The 19,840-nt window shown below is 35.2% G+C and overlaps 1 protein-coding gene across 12 annotated transcripts in view; it reads right to left on the bottom strand.

Annotated features, from left to right (window-relative positions):
• PFKP (phosphofructokinase, platelet) overlaps positions 1 to 19,840 on the bottom strand; it is a 41,566-nt gene that overhangs the window by 19,818 nt on the left and 1,908 nt on the right. For all 12 annotated transcript variants that reach the window (NM_001389313.2, NM_001389314.2, NM_001389315.2 and 9 more), the window contains 9 exons: positions 13,248 to 13,321; positions 8,138 to 8,215; positions 6,196 to 6,385; positions 3,525 to 3,690; positions 2,730 to 2,774; positions 2,517 to 2,625; positions 2,163 to 2,258; positions 930 to 1,022; positions 382 to 507 (listed from right to left, as the gene is read on the bottom strand). In NM_001389313.2, the coding sequence (NP_001376242.1) occupies positions 382 to 507; positions 930 to 1,022; positions 2,163 to 2,258; positions 2,517 to 2,625; positions 2,730 to 2,774; positions 3,525 to 3,690; positions 6,196 to 6,385; positions 8,138 to 8,215; positions 13,248 to 13,321 (977 nt within the window). The remainder of the gene's footprint in view (positions 1 to 381; positions 508 to 929; positions 1,023 to 2,162; positions 2,259 to 2,516; positions 2,626 to 2,729; positions 2,775 to 3,524; positions 3,691 to 6,195; positions 6,386 to 8,137; positions 8,216 to 13,247; positions 13,322 to 19,840) is intronic.

Below are 19,840 nucleotides of genomic sequence, written 5' to 3'. Positions count from 1 at the left end.
AAGCAGTGTGGAAAGAAAGGATCTGGGGGCATTGGTGAACACTTGGGGTGCTAGCAGTGCACCCAGGTGGCAAAGGCCACCACCATCCTGGTTTGCATCAGAAATAATCTATCCAGAAGGACCGGGGAGGTGATCATCCCTTTGTACTCAGCTCTGATGAGGCAGCACCTTGAGTACTGTGTTCAGTTGTGGGCCCCTGACTACAAGAAAAACATCAAGGCTCTGGAGAAGCCTGGTGAAGAGGATGCTCAGGGGAGACATCACTGCTCTCTACAAATCCCTGAAAGGAGGCTGTGGTAAGGTAAGCATCATCCTCAGAATATACAGTGTTCTGTTATAGTTAATGAATAACTGTAAAACATATTTTCGCCAGAAACTCACCATCTGCACACACTCCATCAAAGGCAGACGAACAGCCTGGTTTCCAGAGAGGGACACAACACAAGCAGGAGTGTCTGGAGTAGCTTCTAAAAGTGCAAGCACAGCTTCTACACCCATTCGGCTTGCCTGAAAATGGAAAATGCTCTAGTGTTCAAGCAAACATTTAAAAGCAAAAGGCTTCCGACCACAAAACTGTTCAAGATTTCTCTGCAAATCAAGTTGAAACAAAATATTTTTTTCAGGTGAAGTTGCAGCAGCCTAATACCACATCAGACTACAAAACATGCAAGATTGTTCTCGCAGCTTTGCTTTTTAGCCCTACCACAGATTTTTTTTTTTTTTTAATGCAAAGCTCTTCACTATTTTAAATTTGAGGTTTTCAGACAGTTAATTTGAGACCTCCTTTTCCTCAATGAAAAAGTTAAAAAAAAGTCTAGTTCAGCTAGTCAGTGTGAAACCACCACAAACAATCAACTGTGAAGAAAGTAAAAGCATACTATTTACTTCTACAATTTGGTGCCGAAACAAGTTATTCTAGGTTCACTCACCAAAATTCTATCAAAAGCTGAAGGAGTTCCACCTCTCTGCACATGACCCAAGATAGTTACTCGGGTGTCAAATCCAAGCCGCTGAACCACAAGCTGCAAAGAATTTCAAAATGTAATGGTTTTATAATGCATAACTACTTTATATGTTCATGCATTACTCTGTTTCAAGTGTTAATGTAGTAATAAAAAAATCTCACATACTGTACATTATTAATAGGTCAACTTCTGTACTGTTTTCATTTACTGTTACGTGAGATTTTATTTTTTTCCTAAACTAGAATTAAATTCCAGGTTCACAATCTAAAAGCACATCTTATTTAATAATGGCAAACCAATTCCTTAAATTGCAACACTATAACTCTCTATGTCTGTAATTACTGATATCAGATTTTCAGATTCAGTATCAATATATACAATAATGAAATGTTTTTAACTGTTGTCTGATTTTATGAAAAGATCCTAATTAACAGCCACTGAAATAATTTCCCTCTAAATGTAATCTGCATTAAAAAAGCACAAATATAAATTACAACCAGCAATACATCTAAGTATCTGTTTTACATAGACCGCTCCTGCATCAAGAGAATTGTGACCAGCAGGTCAAGAGAAGTGACTGCCCCTCAACTCTGCTCTCTTGAGATACCACCTGGAGTACCATGTTCAACTCAGGCTCCCAACACAAGAAGGACACTGAGCTGCTGGAGCAGGTCCAGAGGAGGACCATATAGACAATCAGAGGGCTGCAGCACCTCTCCTACAAGGACAGGCTGAGAGAGATGAGACTCTTCAGCCTGGAGAAGAGAAGGCCTCCAAGGAGACTTCACAGTACCTCCAGTACCTGAAGGGGGCCTACAGGAAAGCTGAGGAGGGACTATCTGTAAGAGCAGGTAGTGACAGGATGAGGGGAAATTCATTTAAACTGCAAGAGGGTAGATTTAGATCAGATATTAGAAAGGAATTCTTTACTGTGAGGGTCTGGAAGAGGTTGCCCAGCGAGGCTGTGAATGGCCCCTCCCTGGAAGCATTCAAGGCCAGGATGGACGGGGCTTTGAGCAACCTGGTCTAGAGGGAGATGTCCCTACCTACAACACGAGGATGAAACGAGATGATCTTAAAGATCCCTTCCAATCCAAACTATTCTATGATCAATTTACATTATAGAAATGCTACTGTTAGTAAACAACTCCCTATTATGAACAAACAGAAAGTGCATTTAAGGATATTGACACTTACATCCTTAACCTTCTCTGATGTTATAGGTTTGTTGTGGCAATCAATAGCTCCTTCAGCTACAATAATAATATTCAGCCTTTTCTTTCGTGCACGGTTCTACAGTAAAAACAAAAGCACATCTATATAAGCAAAAAAAATAAAAGAAATCCACAGCACAATTTTAAAAGCAATCATTATACGTTAAGAAATATTCCCTCTCCTTGCAGTTTATACTTGATCACTTCAGAGTTCTCATACATTTCATTTTCATACAGGTCTTCCCATTGATAAGCTGAAATAACTTTTATCAAATGAATAAGGAAAGGTACTGAAGAAACAAGTTTCTGCCAAAGTCAAAACACAGTAATACATTACCTCTGAAAGCTTAACACACATTGAATCCTCCCATCCTTCTTCTGGTGGGTATTCAGGAATAAATACCCAATCTGCACCACAAGCTAAGGCACTGACAAGAGCTAAATACCTAATAAATATAACAAAAATAATTAGACATTTATTGTTCAATTTCTTTTTTATCTTTCCTAATTACATTTGTACAAAACACTAACTACTGAAGACTATACATACCCACAGTGTCTCCCCATAACCTCCAGAACAAATGTCCTCTGATGGCTATTAAAAAAGAAAAAAAGGCATGAAAGAATAATTCACTCCAGCTCAGAATCTAATCCAAATTCTACAACAGCTAGTATCAAGCAATGGTCTCTACCAGGTTACCAAACACAGAATTAATTTGAAAAATAAAATAAAATCATATTTATCTATGTATTTAAATTGCATATCTTTCATAACCTAATTTGTTTTCATTTCACTCCACTCTAAAATAAATAAAAGTAGTTAGGAGAGAAGAGGTGAACAACCTCTACAAACAGAAGTGATGCAAATGCATAATTAAGAATTTTAGGGATACAATGATAGAACTTCCTTGTCCATTTGGTTTTTAAGTGCATAAAAATATAATTTAATTGTTTAAAGTTTGCCTGAGGAAAGTTTACATACAAATGGATACTGTCTGAATCTTCTCTAGAATATTATGTCTAGGAAAGATTAAAAACAAAAACTGAAGCCTTCTCCTAAAGCTGATATTGCCTCTACAATCAAATGCTTGTAGTACTGCCACGATGCGAATGCTAGAAAAATCACCAAAAAAAAAATATATATATATATATACACGTATATATATACACATATATATATTTATGCATTATATATGCATTCACACTCAATAAATACTATGTATACCAGTTACCTAACATCTTAATATGAACATATACCCTCCATCACCGTATAGCAATAGGAAGCAAGATTTGAAGAATAACAACCACACCTGTACTACAGTTTTCTATAACATCCACAATTTACCTTTGTGCAGTGGTCATGATGGCATCCACAACTTCAATGATTCTGTGCAAGGCTGAGTCAGTACCTATGGTCATATCAGTGCCACAGAAGTCATTGTCTATGGATCCAACCATTCCCACAATGTTAAGGTAAGCATATTTCTTAACAGCTTCTTCATCAATCTTTCCTGTAAAAGAATACCCAGAGAAGAATCTGGATTAGTTAAGATTAAACTTAATAAAACTCTACATTATCAGACATTGTTTGGCTGCTCTACAAATTAAACATATCCAAACATAACTGCCATTTAGATATTTCATGTAACAAGGTTAGTCAAAAGCATAAAGGAAAACCAATCAAACAACCAGTCAAAAGAATCCTGCATAGAACTCCTTATGAGAAGGAGGGAAACAAGAGCTTTTCAGTTCACTTCAAAGTGTTAATAGATACTCATGTCTTACAACCAAACTTAAAATTGATGGCTGGGATATAATAGCATTTAATTTGGAGTATCAGTGGCTGACACGCAATGAAGAAGCAAAATGATGCAAACTGGATGCGAGTGGGCATATGCAAGCAATTGTAACAACTGATTTATACTTTTCAAGACTTTTGCATCACTGAAAGGCTCTGATTTCACAATTAATAAGTAAATAAAATAGAAAAGCTCCCATTGGCAGTTTTAGTATGTGTCTCCTCAGGCAGAAGAGAAAAGGCTGAATCACCCAAGAGTTCTAAAGGATCTCAAGGACAAATTATCTTAGCTGCTTCAGTGTTTAAAACTACCTTAATATCTGTGGAGGGGATCATAGCAAACATAACAACAGATTTTTAATGCGAGATTCAAGACTGTGGATTTATGTTTAATGTCTATACCAAAGAAAATATTAGTCATAAAAGAAAATACAACTAATGTTCTTGCAGATAAATACAGCATTCTGAAGAAGAGTCAAAATGTTTTCTATCAATGTACATAACGTTTTACAAACTGTTTCTAGTGTTCTGTAAGTGAAATCACACAAATAAGGGGCTTCTGGTTGACATAGTCTACCTAGATTACCTAAAAGCCAATGACAAGGTCCATCCCCAAAGGATTTTGGAAAAACTGAGAAGTTACTGCATGGGAGAGAAGGCTTGTGCATGGAATAAATTATATGAAACAGAGGGTGAAAAATAAAAAACAGAAAGATGTAGTAAATGCAGATTCTTGCATCTGAGGAAAGTAACCAATGGAGTACTATAGAGATCTGCACTGTTCAGTATGTTCAGCAATAACCTATAACAAGGAATGAGGAGAAAGTTGTCTGAGCTTACTGATCAAACTGAATTATTTGGGTTCTAAGGGTGTGGAGTGTCTGTGAGGAAATAAGGAAAACTACCAAGACACAATGACCAGTGAAGTATCAGGTGGACTTCACTGTAGATAAATGTAAACTAATCCACATGAAAAAACACAACCTAACATCAAAAATGAAATAATGCTGTTTTCATTAATGAATCAGCACCAGTGGCCAGTAGCAGTCAAAAATAAAAAGGCAAAAAAAAAAATCTAAATATTAGGAAATATTAGGAAAATAACAGAACAAAACAACGATCATTATACTACTGTGTAGATCCATGGTTTGCCCTCATCTTGAATACTGGGTGCAGCTCGGGTCCTCCCCACCTCAAAAAGGATGGTAGAACTGGAAAAGGTTCAGAGAAGGGCAACAAAGATGATCATAGATACAGAACTTATAACATAAGGAAAAACTAAGAAAGGACTCTTTCTTCTAGAAAAGAAGAAAGAAAAAAGATGAAAGAAAGTACAACAGTTGTAAAGTCTCAATAGACAAACAGAGGAATCAGGATTGATCATTCACTGTTTGTACTAAGTCAAAAACTAGAAGACACCAAATGAAACTAGAAACCAGCAGGATCAAAATAAGTAGGAGGAGAAGGTTCTTTGCAATCTTCACAAATTCCTTGAAGCTGTAGAACACAGTGGTACACAATGTGTTCAGCAAAAATCCGTATGTGTTCAAGATGACTGTATACATTCGGGGAAGAAAAACTTGTTAAAAGACTGATAACAGCATCTGATTCAGTAAGTCTCAAAGACGGAAATTGATGGAACCTAGGAAATGAACTTGAATATTCTGAATAACATGTAGCATCAGCACAGCATTATGCAAGCTTGTACTATTGTACTTTTTATTAAACATTCTCTTGGATGCTATCAAAAATGACTAATGGGCTGCATGCATTTTTACCAACAGACACAATATTCTGATTTTAAACAAACAGAAGCATATAAGCAGGAAAACATAATTTAACAACAACCAAACGTGTAACTTGTAGAAAAGAAATTACCATCTCAGTTTGTATTTGAAGAAAAGGGGCTTTTCAAGTAGAAGATTTAAAGTTCAGGCCCTGAAAACGGTTCATAATTGGGGAAAAAAACAAAAACAAACCATACACAGTTGTCCAGTAGTTTATTTGGTCTTACTCAATGTCTGTGATGTACAGGAAAGGATGTACAGAAATCAAGAACTATTATATTACAAAGAGATATGTAATTATGTGGAACACATGCATTTGATTTTTGAACACAAGAAATACCCTCTGAATATAGTTTGTGAATATGTAGTTACAGTACGTAACTTCTCTAAAGATTGAACTGTAAGTCTGGTGGGTCTAAATGAAAACTTACCTTTCTGCGCTAGTTCTTCTAGAAGTCCACTCCATTCTTCACGGAACAGATTGGCACCAGTTAAGCTACCATCTCCACCAATCACACAAAGATTAGTGATTCCCCTCCGAACCAAGTTGTAGGCTGCCTGCAGGCGACCCTCCCGGGTACGAAAAGATTTGCAGCGTGCACTACCAATGACCGTACCTCCCTAGAAAAAGGGAACTTAGTTTTAATCTATAATTCAGAATATTACTGGATATTTTGTTTGTTTTTAAGTTGCATTAATAATGAGTAGTTACTTTGCAGCATAACCTCCATTTTAATTCCACGGTGAATGAAAACTAATGAAAGCAATTACCAAGTTTGTAGGAAAATTATGTTTTCTCAGGAGTGGATACATACACCAGGGAAAAGAGAAACACTCAAAGATGACTGATAATCATCTATTTATAAATAAATATAAATAGATATAAATAGATGTTATATTTATATAAAATAATATATTTATATTAAATATAAATTTATATATAAATGCCTACTCTTGAAACAAAATATTAAATTAGTTGGGACTAATTTTAGTAGCATTCCAATTAATTATCTAATACCTACTCATGCGTGATAACAGAAGTAAATGATACAACATTAAGTAGTCAAGATTCAGATGAATTTGATTCAGGGCAACTTTTTTAATTAATGTCATGACATTTATGAACAGGCACAAAAAAGATGTATCCATCCCTAAGACTCCAACTTAGCATTTACTGTGCCTCCACAGAATTTCTGAGAAGAACGTACAATTTTCTATTTCATTGATTTATATACTGCACATATTAGTCTGACTTAAAAAAGTCTTCCTCCAAAAACTATTTATTTTAAAAATGCCAAAAACATCTCTGTGTACATGTAGACATTCTCAAAATGTAACATGTAATATAACTGAGAAAACATACCAAGCTAGATATTTTCATTCTTAAAAAAAAAAAAAAATGTTGTAAGTGGAAAAGACACTGCATTTGAAACAATGTACTACAACTTGTTCTAATAAAAAAAAGAAATATATGTCAGGCTTAGAAGTCTTTTATCAGAACAACTAATTACATTCTCAGCTTCACTGCTGATGTTACTTTTGCAGTATGTATTCAGCATGCCTACTTCCTGCTCCTGCCTTTGCTCATCCATCCTTGGCCACACCACCTCAACTTTCTTTTAATCATAAGGCCACAGGTTATACCAGATGGACAGAGAATAAAACAAACAAAATACATGCATGTATAACATCTCACAACATTCCAGGCTTTTTCTGTTTGTTTTATTAAAAAAATAAAAAGCATGTTTTTCTCTAACTGAATTATGTTTATTAGCTTTACATAGCTAACAGAAGCTTCCATAGAAATATCCAGTTCACCAGGAGATAGTTTTCAGAAAGCCAGTAAAGCAATAAGGCCTCTGCCAAACACAGCATCTGCTCTGGAAAGGCAACAATATTATCATGCTAAGGAAAAGCATAAAGAGATCCAAACGACCAAATCACAGAGCACTGTAACATGAAGGTACAAAACCATTGGTATTATCTGAGCAGTAGATAACTGTACTATAATTACGCCCATTGCAATAACTCTAGATTCATTTAGACAGGAAGGGTTTTGTAAGAAACCACTTGCCTTACAAATTATAGTTATTCCATACTTTAACCTTATAATATCTTTGCAGCATGTGTTTAGGAGGCTAACAACATGTGATACAGAAGATCTAGAACAAAGGCTTTCAAGATGATTTTTGTGTACTGCATTTGAGATCCTGAAGTTCATCTTTAGAAGGTGTCAGGCAACCACACTATAGAAAATAGGTACTGCTGGTCACTCAGTCACCGCATAAATAAAATTCCATAATTGCAATATTAGTTCATACTGGGGGGGGGGAAAGAGACAATTAGATTCCACCCCTACTCCCTAATGCTTACCACTTGCAGGATACTGGATACACTTTCCCAAGAAACTTCAACAATATTATCACCGCCATCAACCATTCCTTGGTAACCCTAAAAAAGGAAAGTATTTCAGAAGTCTTATTTGAAAAGCAGTAACATTTCCATTGTAATAGTACTCCCTGTGTATATTTTAATGAAACTGTAAGTAATTAAAAACAGTGAATTAAAAGATACTTAAAGGATATAATGTCCAAGCAAGTATCATGTTAGGAAATATACAGACATACATACATTTAGAAGACAGCAAAAGTGACAGTGCAAACTAAAAACACCTTAATTGGGATGATCCACAGCAGACAAAGGTTTTATCCAATAAGAAGTAAATAATACTAGAAGGTAATACTAGAGTACTGTATAATAGAATAGTATATGAATATTCTATAAAACTGGGAATCCTTCACTAACATAATATGATGCGAGGATGAATAAAATATGGACTCCATAGAAGTTTAAGTTACTCAAATTAAGCTCACAAGGATTCTAGTACAGATGCTAAAGGGAACACGTTACAAGCTTCTGCTCAGTGAGACTAATTAACTTATATTTTAGATGACTGAGTAACAGCAAAGAAATAGGCAGAAGATGATTGGTCTCAGATTTCTGCTATTCAACAGATCTTTTCAATATTTTGTGTACTCTCCATATACCTTTGGTATGCATCCAAAATAGGTGTCTTGAAGCTGAGACATTATTTGTTTAATTCCTTCAAAACTGAAGACCAAGCTGGGAAACTAAAGACTTGTAATCTACATAACTTCAATAGACTTATAGATGTGTGTATGTCCATATACAAGATATGCAACAATATTCTTCTGAGTAAGTACATATCTTTCTGAGAAAGTGCAAAGATTCTCAGTCAGATTTATTCCAGTATATCCAGCTGAGCTTGATGAAAGCTAATAAATCAAGTGCAGTTATCAGAGATATTAAAAGAAAAACAAACAAGAATACAGAGAGTTCATTATGTCACTCAATACTGGATAGAAAATTTTTCCCACTCATGTTTATTTTTGCAACTACAGCACTGAAATACACAGACAATGAATTCTGAAAGTGTATCATGATATTGCACTTGTAACAAATTACAGGAAGCTGAACTGTAAACTGGTGAAAATACATACAGTCAATATATTTGCTCCAATTACTCACCTTCCATTCTTACTTGAAAGGAAAAATAATCAAATTGCATTCAAGAAAGTATTATAGGCATATGCAGTAAAGGGAGACTGTAGTAAAAGCATGAAAACTGCTAATTCATATTTTATTAATCAATCTAAAACACAGGAAAGAGGGAAGGGACGAACTACCGCTTGAAACTGGTTCTACGTTTTGAATCACGACTTCAAAAAAGATGAGCTCTTATTGACTCAGAGTCATAGGATGACTGAGTTTGGAAGGGACCACTAGAAATCCCCACCAGAAGTCATTTTGTCCACCTACAGCCAGTTCCAACTTCAACAAACCATTCTGCAATTCTGTGATAGTTTCTCTATATAGACACGCAATAACAAGGGCTGTATTAATGATTTCCCCAACTGTAAGGCAAAGACATGGAGCTTTTGGAACAAGCTAGATCCATTTTTGCTTTGTTTACAATAGCTTTTATTAGCTCAGTTCTGCTTCTGCTTGCTAAGTGGTGTATTTAAGCTCACTTTAAACAGTTTGACTACAATTTCAACGCAACTGGCAGATACAAAAGGCACAGAAGTTTTCAAAGGAAGTTTCCTAGAAAAAGTATAGAGAAAAAAAAAAAAGACCAAGTATTAATAAAGAGCATGATTTCCATGATTTCCATTTATCAGTTTAGCTATTTAAATGCTGACACCAACTTGAGGTCTGAGCAATTCTTTTCAAAGGTGGTATTCAACTTGAAATATTTCATCAGCACAGCAAGCATCATACTTGAAAATAACCCTTTTATGTTTCCTTCCTCTACCCAACATCTGAGATTTCAAACACTCACAGGATACATACACATACACCATTACTTCTGGAGAGAGTGGCAGACAGTAAACACTGCTTCTCATCTTAAGGCTACAAAAACTTCTGGAAAAGAACAATCTGTCTTCTGATACCTTTCACGTGAGACATTTGGGGCTTCAGCAGTTATTTAAATTTGCTTACTGAGTTTTTTTGGTTATTACTTAATACTATCAAATACTAATATCACTGAGGGCACAAACTATCATACAAAAAACAAATTTTTCGTCACAGAAATCCATGACTGCATTACCACTGCATTTTGGCCCCTTGAGAAGACTCCTAAAAGCAAAGTGAACAGTCTAAAAGTTCCATATCTTAGTGGTAAGTGCATGCATCCATGGGGAGCTATATGCTTAAATCCATGAAAAAGAAACGTCAATATCTAAAACGAACTGCCATAGAGGAGACCTACAACTTTTACTTCTCATTTAAAAAGTCATTTTTGATTAGTAAAAACAAAAACAAACAAAAACATTAAACTAGTCTCCTACAGCAGCCTGGTACTGTGCTTTCACCTCTTCAATTTTCACAGGATAAATGAAATAAATCAACAGGTATTAAAGCTTGAATCCAGTCTGGAAGACATTGGGAAATAATGTGATGCCATTCTACAAGGATGACGACAAACTGTTACAATGCTAACACTAAATGCTAAGAGATGTTAACATGATTGAAATGTGAAATGTGTATAATAAGCACTACTTCCACAAATGAATAGAATGAAGTGGGCACATCTGAAAATCAATGAAATAAGATATGTTTAGCTTGTTAGGGTTCTTTCTTAATTATTATTTTCATTCTAAAACTAGTTTCAATATTTATAATATTCATGTGGGCTTCTTACTCATTTAACACACACACACACACACACACCCACACACCCACCCACCCTCTTTTGGGAATCAACGTCTGCCTAAGTAGCGTGAAAATTCCTGTTGCTTTCAGAAGATAAACTTAAAAAAAAAAAGTATGAAAATTGGTCTTAGTTAACTGCTTATTTACAGTCTCCTACCTCTGAATGAAACAGAAAAATGGACTTCATGTTTTTTACTTCGAATACTGACCTAGTTTTGGCCACAGCTGTAGAAGACCGATGATTTTAGAGTGCGAAAGTTCTTATGAGGGAAGACAAAAGTAACAGTAGAAACAAAACAAGCATACTACAACTACAACAAAGTAAGCTTCAAAAGGCTGAGACTTTTTACTCCGTTTTTGGCTCCAAATAAGAAAATATCTGCCAAAGTAGGGCAACAAAAACAATGAAAGGACTGGAGGGCATGACTTATGACGAAGTGTCGAGGGTATTTGGTTTGTTTATCTTAGAGAAAACTGAGAGGAGCTCTCAAGGCAGCGGATTTCTTCCCTCTGATGATTAGTGATAAGATGAAAGCTGAGTCGGGGGAGGTTCACACCGAGCATCAGGAAAGTTCTTTACTGAGAGGGTGGTCAAGCACTGGAACAAGTGGCCACAGCTCCAAGCACATCAGTGCCCAACACTAAAAACTTCAACAGTAACTTCGTTTCTACAACTGACTCTCATTCCAAAAATTTTGTGATTTTGAAATAGGCAGGTTTAGTAATGGGGATCAGCATATTTCAGATGGCAACTTCACATTAGCAAATTCTAGTAATTATTAGAAAAGCACGCTACTTTGTAATGGAATTTTTGAAGTTCAGAAAAACAGAAGCACTTCTCTGGAAATTTATGGCTAAGTACACTCTATTATACAAAACACCCTTTAAAAGGTATCAAACTAACTCTAGGACGAATGATAAAGATGATAATTCTCACTTAAGAGTTAACAAAAAAAAAAAAAAATTCTGTCCGTTGAAGATAACGTAAAAAAAAAAAACGTCCTTCCTCAAAAATATTTGACCCATTTCAGCAAGCCTTCAGAAGAGCTCAACTCTGAAAGAATTCTAGAGGTTGGTCACATAATTAGCACACACTAAGTATTCAGAGCTACTTGCTGTAGCAGAGTAGTACAAAAGAATTTCGGAGCACAGTGCTCTACTTATTTGCATTTCAATACACTTCACATCTCTTTAGTAAATGAACCCTAGGAACAAGCAGACCAAGAAAGTAGATAGATAAACTGCTGCCTTTTAAAGCTAAGTTGTATATTTTGCATGCACAAAAAAGAAAACAAAGTACTTTCCTATCATTTCTATGAACTCCTTTTGATAAATCACATTAAAAATAAAGAACACTCTTTGTTAGGAACACTGTCTACTGGACTTTCCCCCTCATTTTTTTTAAACGATTTCTAGTCACCACATACTTCTAAGTAGGTGTAAAGGAATTCAAGGGTAAACAGAATGACTTTTGCTAAGAAGTATTTACTGAATTGTGTAATCTGCACATTTTAAGTGAAAGAGTATTTCAGTCTACAAGGCTCAGATAGTATTATTTTAACTTATATAAAACTTATTTGACACAAAAATGTAGCAGATAACTGCTAAGATCATTATGCAGGTTAAGTGCCTTCACAGGCAGTCAAAAGCTTCAACCACAGAATTTTATGTCTGAACATGCTACTGATAGAGAAGGCTTTCAGTACTTAAGCGAAGAAAGATGGCACTAGCCCTGCAGAACTCCTGGTAAAAATGAGTTGTTAAAAAGCTCTTGGTGTTATCTGAGAAACTGGGACAACAACCCCATTTACACTGGGCAAAAGGCAAAAGCTAAAAATTAGTAGTTTAACTAGGCTTAAGGAGGTAATTGTAAGTTACAATGATAGGGGCAGACAAACATCTAAAAAGTACACGAGTACATCAATGAGTATTAAAGTTTGAATTCACCAATTGAGCAACAGTTGAGCATCAACCACCTATTTTCTCAACATTTTCAGGCTTACGGCAGTACATAAAGGATTCAATACATTATAAAAAGTAGCTTTTAAATGAAATAGATGTATCACATACCATATAACAAGCAATTTCTACAAATAAGTATGAAAATAAATGTTGATAAAGATAATGATACAAACAAAATATTTTTATTCTATACTACTTACTCTTCACAGTCTCCATAAGTATAATCAGATTACTCAAGTAGAGGCAGAAGATAAATACAGAATGAATAAAAAAACCCACTAACCTCATAAACGAAATAGACTTTGGCTTTCACATATATTCCCATGCGTACTACTGCACGCACAGCAGCATTCATACCTGTTAAGAAAAAGCAAAAATCACATTGGTATTGATTATCTGTGTATGTATTGTGTATTTTCAGTGCCTTTAAAAACAAATTTAAAAGCCCAAACCATTAATTCATTCCTAAAGACAATGATCAGTGTGTATTATTCAGGAATTTGCTTAATGACAGTGCTATCAGTCCATGAATATAAAAAAAGCACAGAACTATTTGCTTTGATGTAATGATTGTCTTAGCTTCAACTGCGATAGAATCAAAGACAATTATATGAATGCTAGGATGCTCATTCATCAGTGATTAAACTGCTGCTTATTGTAGAACAGCATTGTAAAACAGCTACTCAACCAAAAAAAAAAAAAAAGGCAATTCTTGTCAAAATTAAGTTTTCAATATGAAATATAAAACACTGAATCACTGCCGCTCCTTCAAAGGAGAAATTAGGCTGCAATAGCTTTTTCCTGAGCTCTCCAAAATAATGCAAATCTATACAGCCAGTTTTCTGTTGGGAGCACAACTGAAGCTCCTGACATTGACAGGCATACACTTAAAAAGAAAGAAGAAAGTAGCAGTAAATCAACACAATCAATATTTTGGTGGTTTTTTTTGTTTGTTTGTTTTTGAAGGGGGGGGTGAGGGGGTGGCGTTCATTTCAAAGAAAATAAAAATGCCTACGTGCTACTTTGCTTCCTTGAAATGCAATCTCACATGTGAATTCTCTGCTCACACATCTAATAATTGATTATTAATATTAAGTCTTACACTAAAGTCGAATGATCAAACATCTGATCTCCTGAACACTAATGAAAGTTCTACTGGTTCCCCTACATGCTCTAAGTGAATTTTTACCATAATACATCCCTTCACACATTGTGTCATCTCACTCATTAATTAAGTTTGCACAAACATATACTATTTGCTCCTTACACAGGCATAAGGGATTATGCAAAGCCTGGGTACAAAAGCAGCAGCTACGCTACACTGGAAGAAATAACCTCAGCACATCCATTAAAAAGGAATGACAGAAACATGGAAAAAGAAAACTCTAAACCTGCTGCATTCAGTAATATCAGAGTAACAAAATAGTAGGCGAGCTCTGCTGTTACTGTAGGCATTAAATGCTCACTAATCTGGAAATACAAAAATAGGGTAACTAGAATATATAACCCATAACACAGTATGCCATAAAGAACTACCCCTACAACTTCTACTGTCATTGGGAAAGGAAAAGAAAAAAGAATGAGACTGAGGTTTTCTCAAATATTTCAAGTTACTGATGTCGCTTAACATAAAACATAAATTAAAAAAAAAAGTCTGCCAGAATCAAGAAGTCTTGCAGTCTGATTTGTTGATTGTATACTGGCACTTAGTCTTAAGAATAAAATCCTAAGTAACTGTTTTCTCATAAATTCCAAACTAGGAAGTAATAGCAAGAATTCTCTCACTGCTCCTCTGCCCTGTGGCTGAGCACAAAAAAAAAAAAAAAAGCAGTTTTGGAACAAGATCTGGATAATGCCAAGGAAAAGCTGAGAAATTCTTTTGACATGCTGTGCTGAAAAGAAAGTCAGCATGCTAAATTTCAGATTAAAACAAATCTACTATGCAGAGTGAAACAATTTTCAAGCAAACAATAATGAAAAAAGACAGCAACACACACACACCAGGTCCTCCGGGAAATACAGACAAAAATATTTCACTTTTTCAAGTCATAAAATGAACTGTCATTGTACTGCCATTTTCTGCAAACCAAGACAAGACGAACACAAGCTACTCCTTTCATTAAGGTCCACTGCGTACTTCAACTCATTAGCTGAACAACTGTTTGTTGTTTTCAGGTTTTTTGTTTGTTTTTAAGGGGTAAGAAGATGTTTTTGAATTATCCATATCACTGCAAAGTTCTCCAGGAGTGGCTATGAAGTTCATTTTCTGAAGGAAAGACATACATTGTCAGTCACCGAGGACTACTCAGAACTGCCTTTTAAGAACTTTCTGTTCTCGACGTTCAGCTGACACCCCTCATGTTTGGCACAGAACGGGAAATAGTAACGCATGTTCAGATACAAAGACTTTGCTGCCTCACTCGTTAACTTGTGTTAACTTATTTCCTTGTTCTCAAAGTATTCAAGTAGGAAAATAGAAGAGTTGTCTGATCCAAGCAAGTTGCAGTTTTGTCAGAAAAAAAAAAAAAAGTGAAATACAAGTATTACAGGGTCTATTGAAGACATACGCTCATCTTTTTACTCCTCATGTTTCTGTACTATTGGTCATGTATCACTCCTTTGTATCTTTAGGATAAATCCCCTAAAGAGTGTATTTTAAAGAAGGGTAGCTCTTACTTCAAGTTCTCTGCCATATCACTTTTTCCCTAAAAATTACCCTGCAAATGTTGACCATGTTTAACTTTCACACTTGTAAAATAGTGTTTATTTCTCAAAATGAGAAATCCATTAATCATTTTCACATAATATATTCATAACATCATCACATACTTTTTTTTAGTATTTCTTCATTTCCCTGTGTCTTACATGAAAAACTGGTAAGGCTTGTAATTTACCTGTCTGAAAAGAGGGCAAAAGCCCAGGAAAAAGTAGGAGTTACAGACAGAAAGCACTTCCTCTGAACACACTGAAACTCAGTAAATTTATGCAACAGACATTACTATTTGGTGATGTCTAATTTTTTTCTTCATACAAGAGCAAGATTCGGGCATCTACTGGCAAGCTCCTGCAAAAGTGACTAGCATTTCATGAGGGTTAAGGACAAAAGCATACTATGATTTGCTGTCTTCAAAATACAGGTGAAACACTGAAGTTTTAGATTTTTATATCTTGGCTATCTAAATCTGAACACTGTGCTGCTTGCAGCGATTCAAGTATGTAAATACAGAGCATTTCACAAAGTCTCTGCATAACTTGTCTAACAAAACGCTGCTCTATTTCATTATCTGTGGAGTCTTACAATAGCATTTGTGAATTACCACAATATCTATGAAATGTAATTTTACGCTTATTACTGAAAAATAGATTTACCCAGTTAAGCATGAATTTAGTTCTGAGTAATAAATACTGCACTGATAAACACATAGGATTAGAATAGCAGCTTCAAAAGTAAGCCACAGACAAAAACATTATTTTTAATAACATAAGAACTATTCAAATTCTTTCTCAATTATCATTTGTTTTTGTATTAAAGTCTTTGATAGCAGAAATGATTTATTCTGTCCTTTTGGACTCAGCAATGTTTAAGGTATTTGCACCTACCTGAATTAATTTTAGAAATTATGTAAAACCATCTAGGAATTTATTGTCTATTCAATTGTCTTTGAAATCACTAGTTTTTCACAGCAGGGTTACAAACAGAACTGCGGAAATATTTAAGCTATTTCAAAGACAGTTCCTTCCCTCAAGACCGTTTCTGTCCCACGGCTGCATCCTATTTCATAAATACATACAGAACTACAACAGAGGAGTTGTAATAAAATTAAGACCCTATATCGTGTTGAGCTAATTTTTTTTCAGTTTGGTCAACTAAAAGAAGCGTTTATATAAGTAACTATAATACTAACCAGGCAAAAGTCAAAAACACGCATTTTGGTCACATATCAAGAAATCCTTAAGTACTACCAATTTTAAAGATAGGTATTGGCTTAAATATGTTTGCTAAACCATGGAGCATGTACTTAAGTACTAACTTCAGTAAGAAACCCGAGTTAAAAGATTATGGAGCAAAACACACAAACTACAGGCATGTCTTAATGCTATCAACCAGACAGACTTCATTCAGGAACATAAATGGATTTATTTGTAATGAATTAAGAGACTATAATCAAACTGAAAGATGAGAAAAAACACAAACAAAATCTGCACAAATCATTGGACAAAATAATTGGAGTTTTCTCCACTTACCTTTTATCATGTAACATTTTATTGCACAGTAATAATTCTAGATACCTGAATACTATACACTTTTTCTAACAATAACACTGTATAAAATCAGAGCCTTGTACTGCACAAATACTTATATAATGTCCATACCAGATACTCCTTCAAGATTTAAAAAAAAAAACATCTTAAGAGTCTATTTTCAATCTTAGAATTATAGATGGAGTTCCTCCAAAATATTCAATGTCCTGAAAAAGATACACTTACCTATTAATAACTATAAGCCTTGATTTTACTTATATTTGTGTGCATGTCCATAAGTTAAATGCTTTTTGTACATGCCTATGATTCTGTGTTTCCACAGACATATTTTCTAAGAAAGATGCCTCAGTGATCATTTTCAAACTACATAAGTGTTAGCAAATAAACTCTACAATTTGGACATCATAAGCGAGTGCATTTTATTAGTTTATTATTTTACTACTCATCCAGCAATCACAATTTATTTTTCCAATGTAAACAATCATGACAAGGGCAGTACATCTGTGCTACCACATTAAATATGCCTTGAAACATTGCTGGTAAGCCTGTAATGCTTCAGATAGAGAAATGGAAACTTTTATTTCAGCAGCAATGGTCTATGGCATTCTAGGACATTACCAGGCAATCCATATCCTACCTCCCTTACTTGCCATCTTCCACAACACTAAATCTTTGAGTTTGTGAAAAATAACATGATCACCTTTAAAAAAAATAATCCTGAGTGAGCAGATGAGCAACAGCCACAAATTTGTTATTTTCCAGTGGTGCCAAATTACCTTCCGTTAGCTTTTAGATGATATGACTCTTCTTGCTGTAGAGTCATACCTATCATGATCCTAGAACAGGCAGTCTGATTGGAGGTTGTACAATGTAAAAGTGACCTAACGCTGTCAAAATTATCCATGGTACTGGTAGCCAGCATAAAACACTGCCACTGTACTTACAGCAGATCATGATGAGTGCCGCAGTGTAATGACAGAAGAGTGACTCAAAACCCATTTTCAGTTCACCTTTCTGAGCAGCAGGCAACATCATTTAGTAACAGTGCAGAAACTGAATCAACTCCTGAACTTTGAGAGTAATTGTCAGAACTTCTTTTCCCTCTCAAGGTACTTATGATTAAGGGAGAAAGTACTTGCTTTAGTTCACTATTTAGCTAGCTAGGTAAAGTAATGCCTGCTAAGTTTAGTACTTGAACACAGTAGTGCATAAACATAAAATAAGTGTAATACTGTAACTAGTGTATTGACGTAAAATAAACCACTAATACATTCTTTAAAACAAGAGTATTGTTTATGGTGGGGTTGGAAATGTGATGACTAAATCATAATAACCCTAATATGGAGCGTATATACTATATAGTCCTTAACATTCCATAGTTAGTCAAAAAGACAAACATAAAACCTTTCAAGAAAGTACCACAAATGTGAGAAAGTAGTTTACGCTTTAAAATATCCTATAAATAGAAAAGCTTGTGTATTTTACATAATGCTACTCCTAAATTATTCAAAGGTACAGCAGCCGCAAAAGCAGTAACTTGTATTCTAAAATATTATCAAGCATATCTAGGCAAAGATTTACTGCCCACCTATCTAAATCAAGGCACCTACTGGGATGAAGACTGATGTTTATTCCAACTATAATTTATGCTCTTTCCACTGCCTTTCCTGCTGAGGTTGGTTTGCATTACAGATAATCTGAATACTTCTGATGTCTATCTAAAAAATCTGAAAGGAAACAGGAGTCTGGAACTATTGTTTTCACTTTTTTTTGCCTACTTCAGAGTTGGTAGTTTTACCTGCCCTATAGCTTTGCTTTAACATGCATTTTCAAAGAGTTCTGCAACAACTGCACCATATTTCCTTATGCTCATAGTTCACAGCTTCTGTAGCACATTTGCCCTACACAAGGCAAATGACCTTGACAAGTCATGACTCATCTTGTCCCTTGTCCTACGCCTAACCTAGCATGCAAACAGACCAGAGGTTGTATTTTACACATCTACGTTCTTCTCAAGATAGTAAGGTTTATGAAACTCAGCTGTGTCATTCAGTCCAAAGGACCAAATTCTAGAATAAGTAAAATGCAGTTTTAAGTTAGGTCAACAAAGCTGCCTGCAAAATATCTTGGAAGCTATCCAGTTTGCTTCGTTTAGTCTTCACAACAACTTCACACCACAGACAGTAACTTTCACTGTTGTTAATCTTTACCTCTCCATGTAAATATGCTGCGGTTGCAACCTGGTGGATAATAGTCTAGATGCCACTTGCAGATTCTGAAAGTCCTTTAAGTGCCTTAATTCATATAGTAGCAAGTGAAGATTAATACTTTATAAAAAGAGAGGCATCTGCTGATGCATTATATAATCTCCAGACACGCGGAAGCGAGTCAGCCTCTTGCTGAACACGCTACTGCTGCTTGAGGCAATGCCCTGTCACACTTAGAAGTTAAAATGGCGATTTGGCGACCAGACCATCAACACTAAGAAGCTTTGACTCACAGTTCCTTCTGGAATCATTTAGCAGTGGAAGTAATGACGCTGAGAGCAAACTGTAGATAAAACTTGAACAACTGTAACCTGACTGAGGAACAAGAGAGAAGCCATTTAAGGTC

The sequence above is a fragment of the Gallus gallus genome, chromosome 2 (assembly GCF_016699485.2).
Source record: "Gallus gallus isolate bGalGal1 chromosome 2, bGalGal1.mat.broiler.GRCg7b, whole genome shotgun sequence".
NCBI lineage: Eukaryota > Metazoa > Chordata > Aves > Galliformes > Phasianidae > Gallus > Gallus gallus.
Note: the sequence above shows the minus strand (reverse complement) of the source record. Positions and strands in the feature narration are given on the sequence as shown.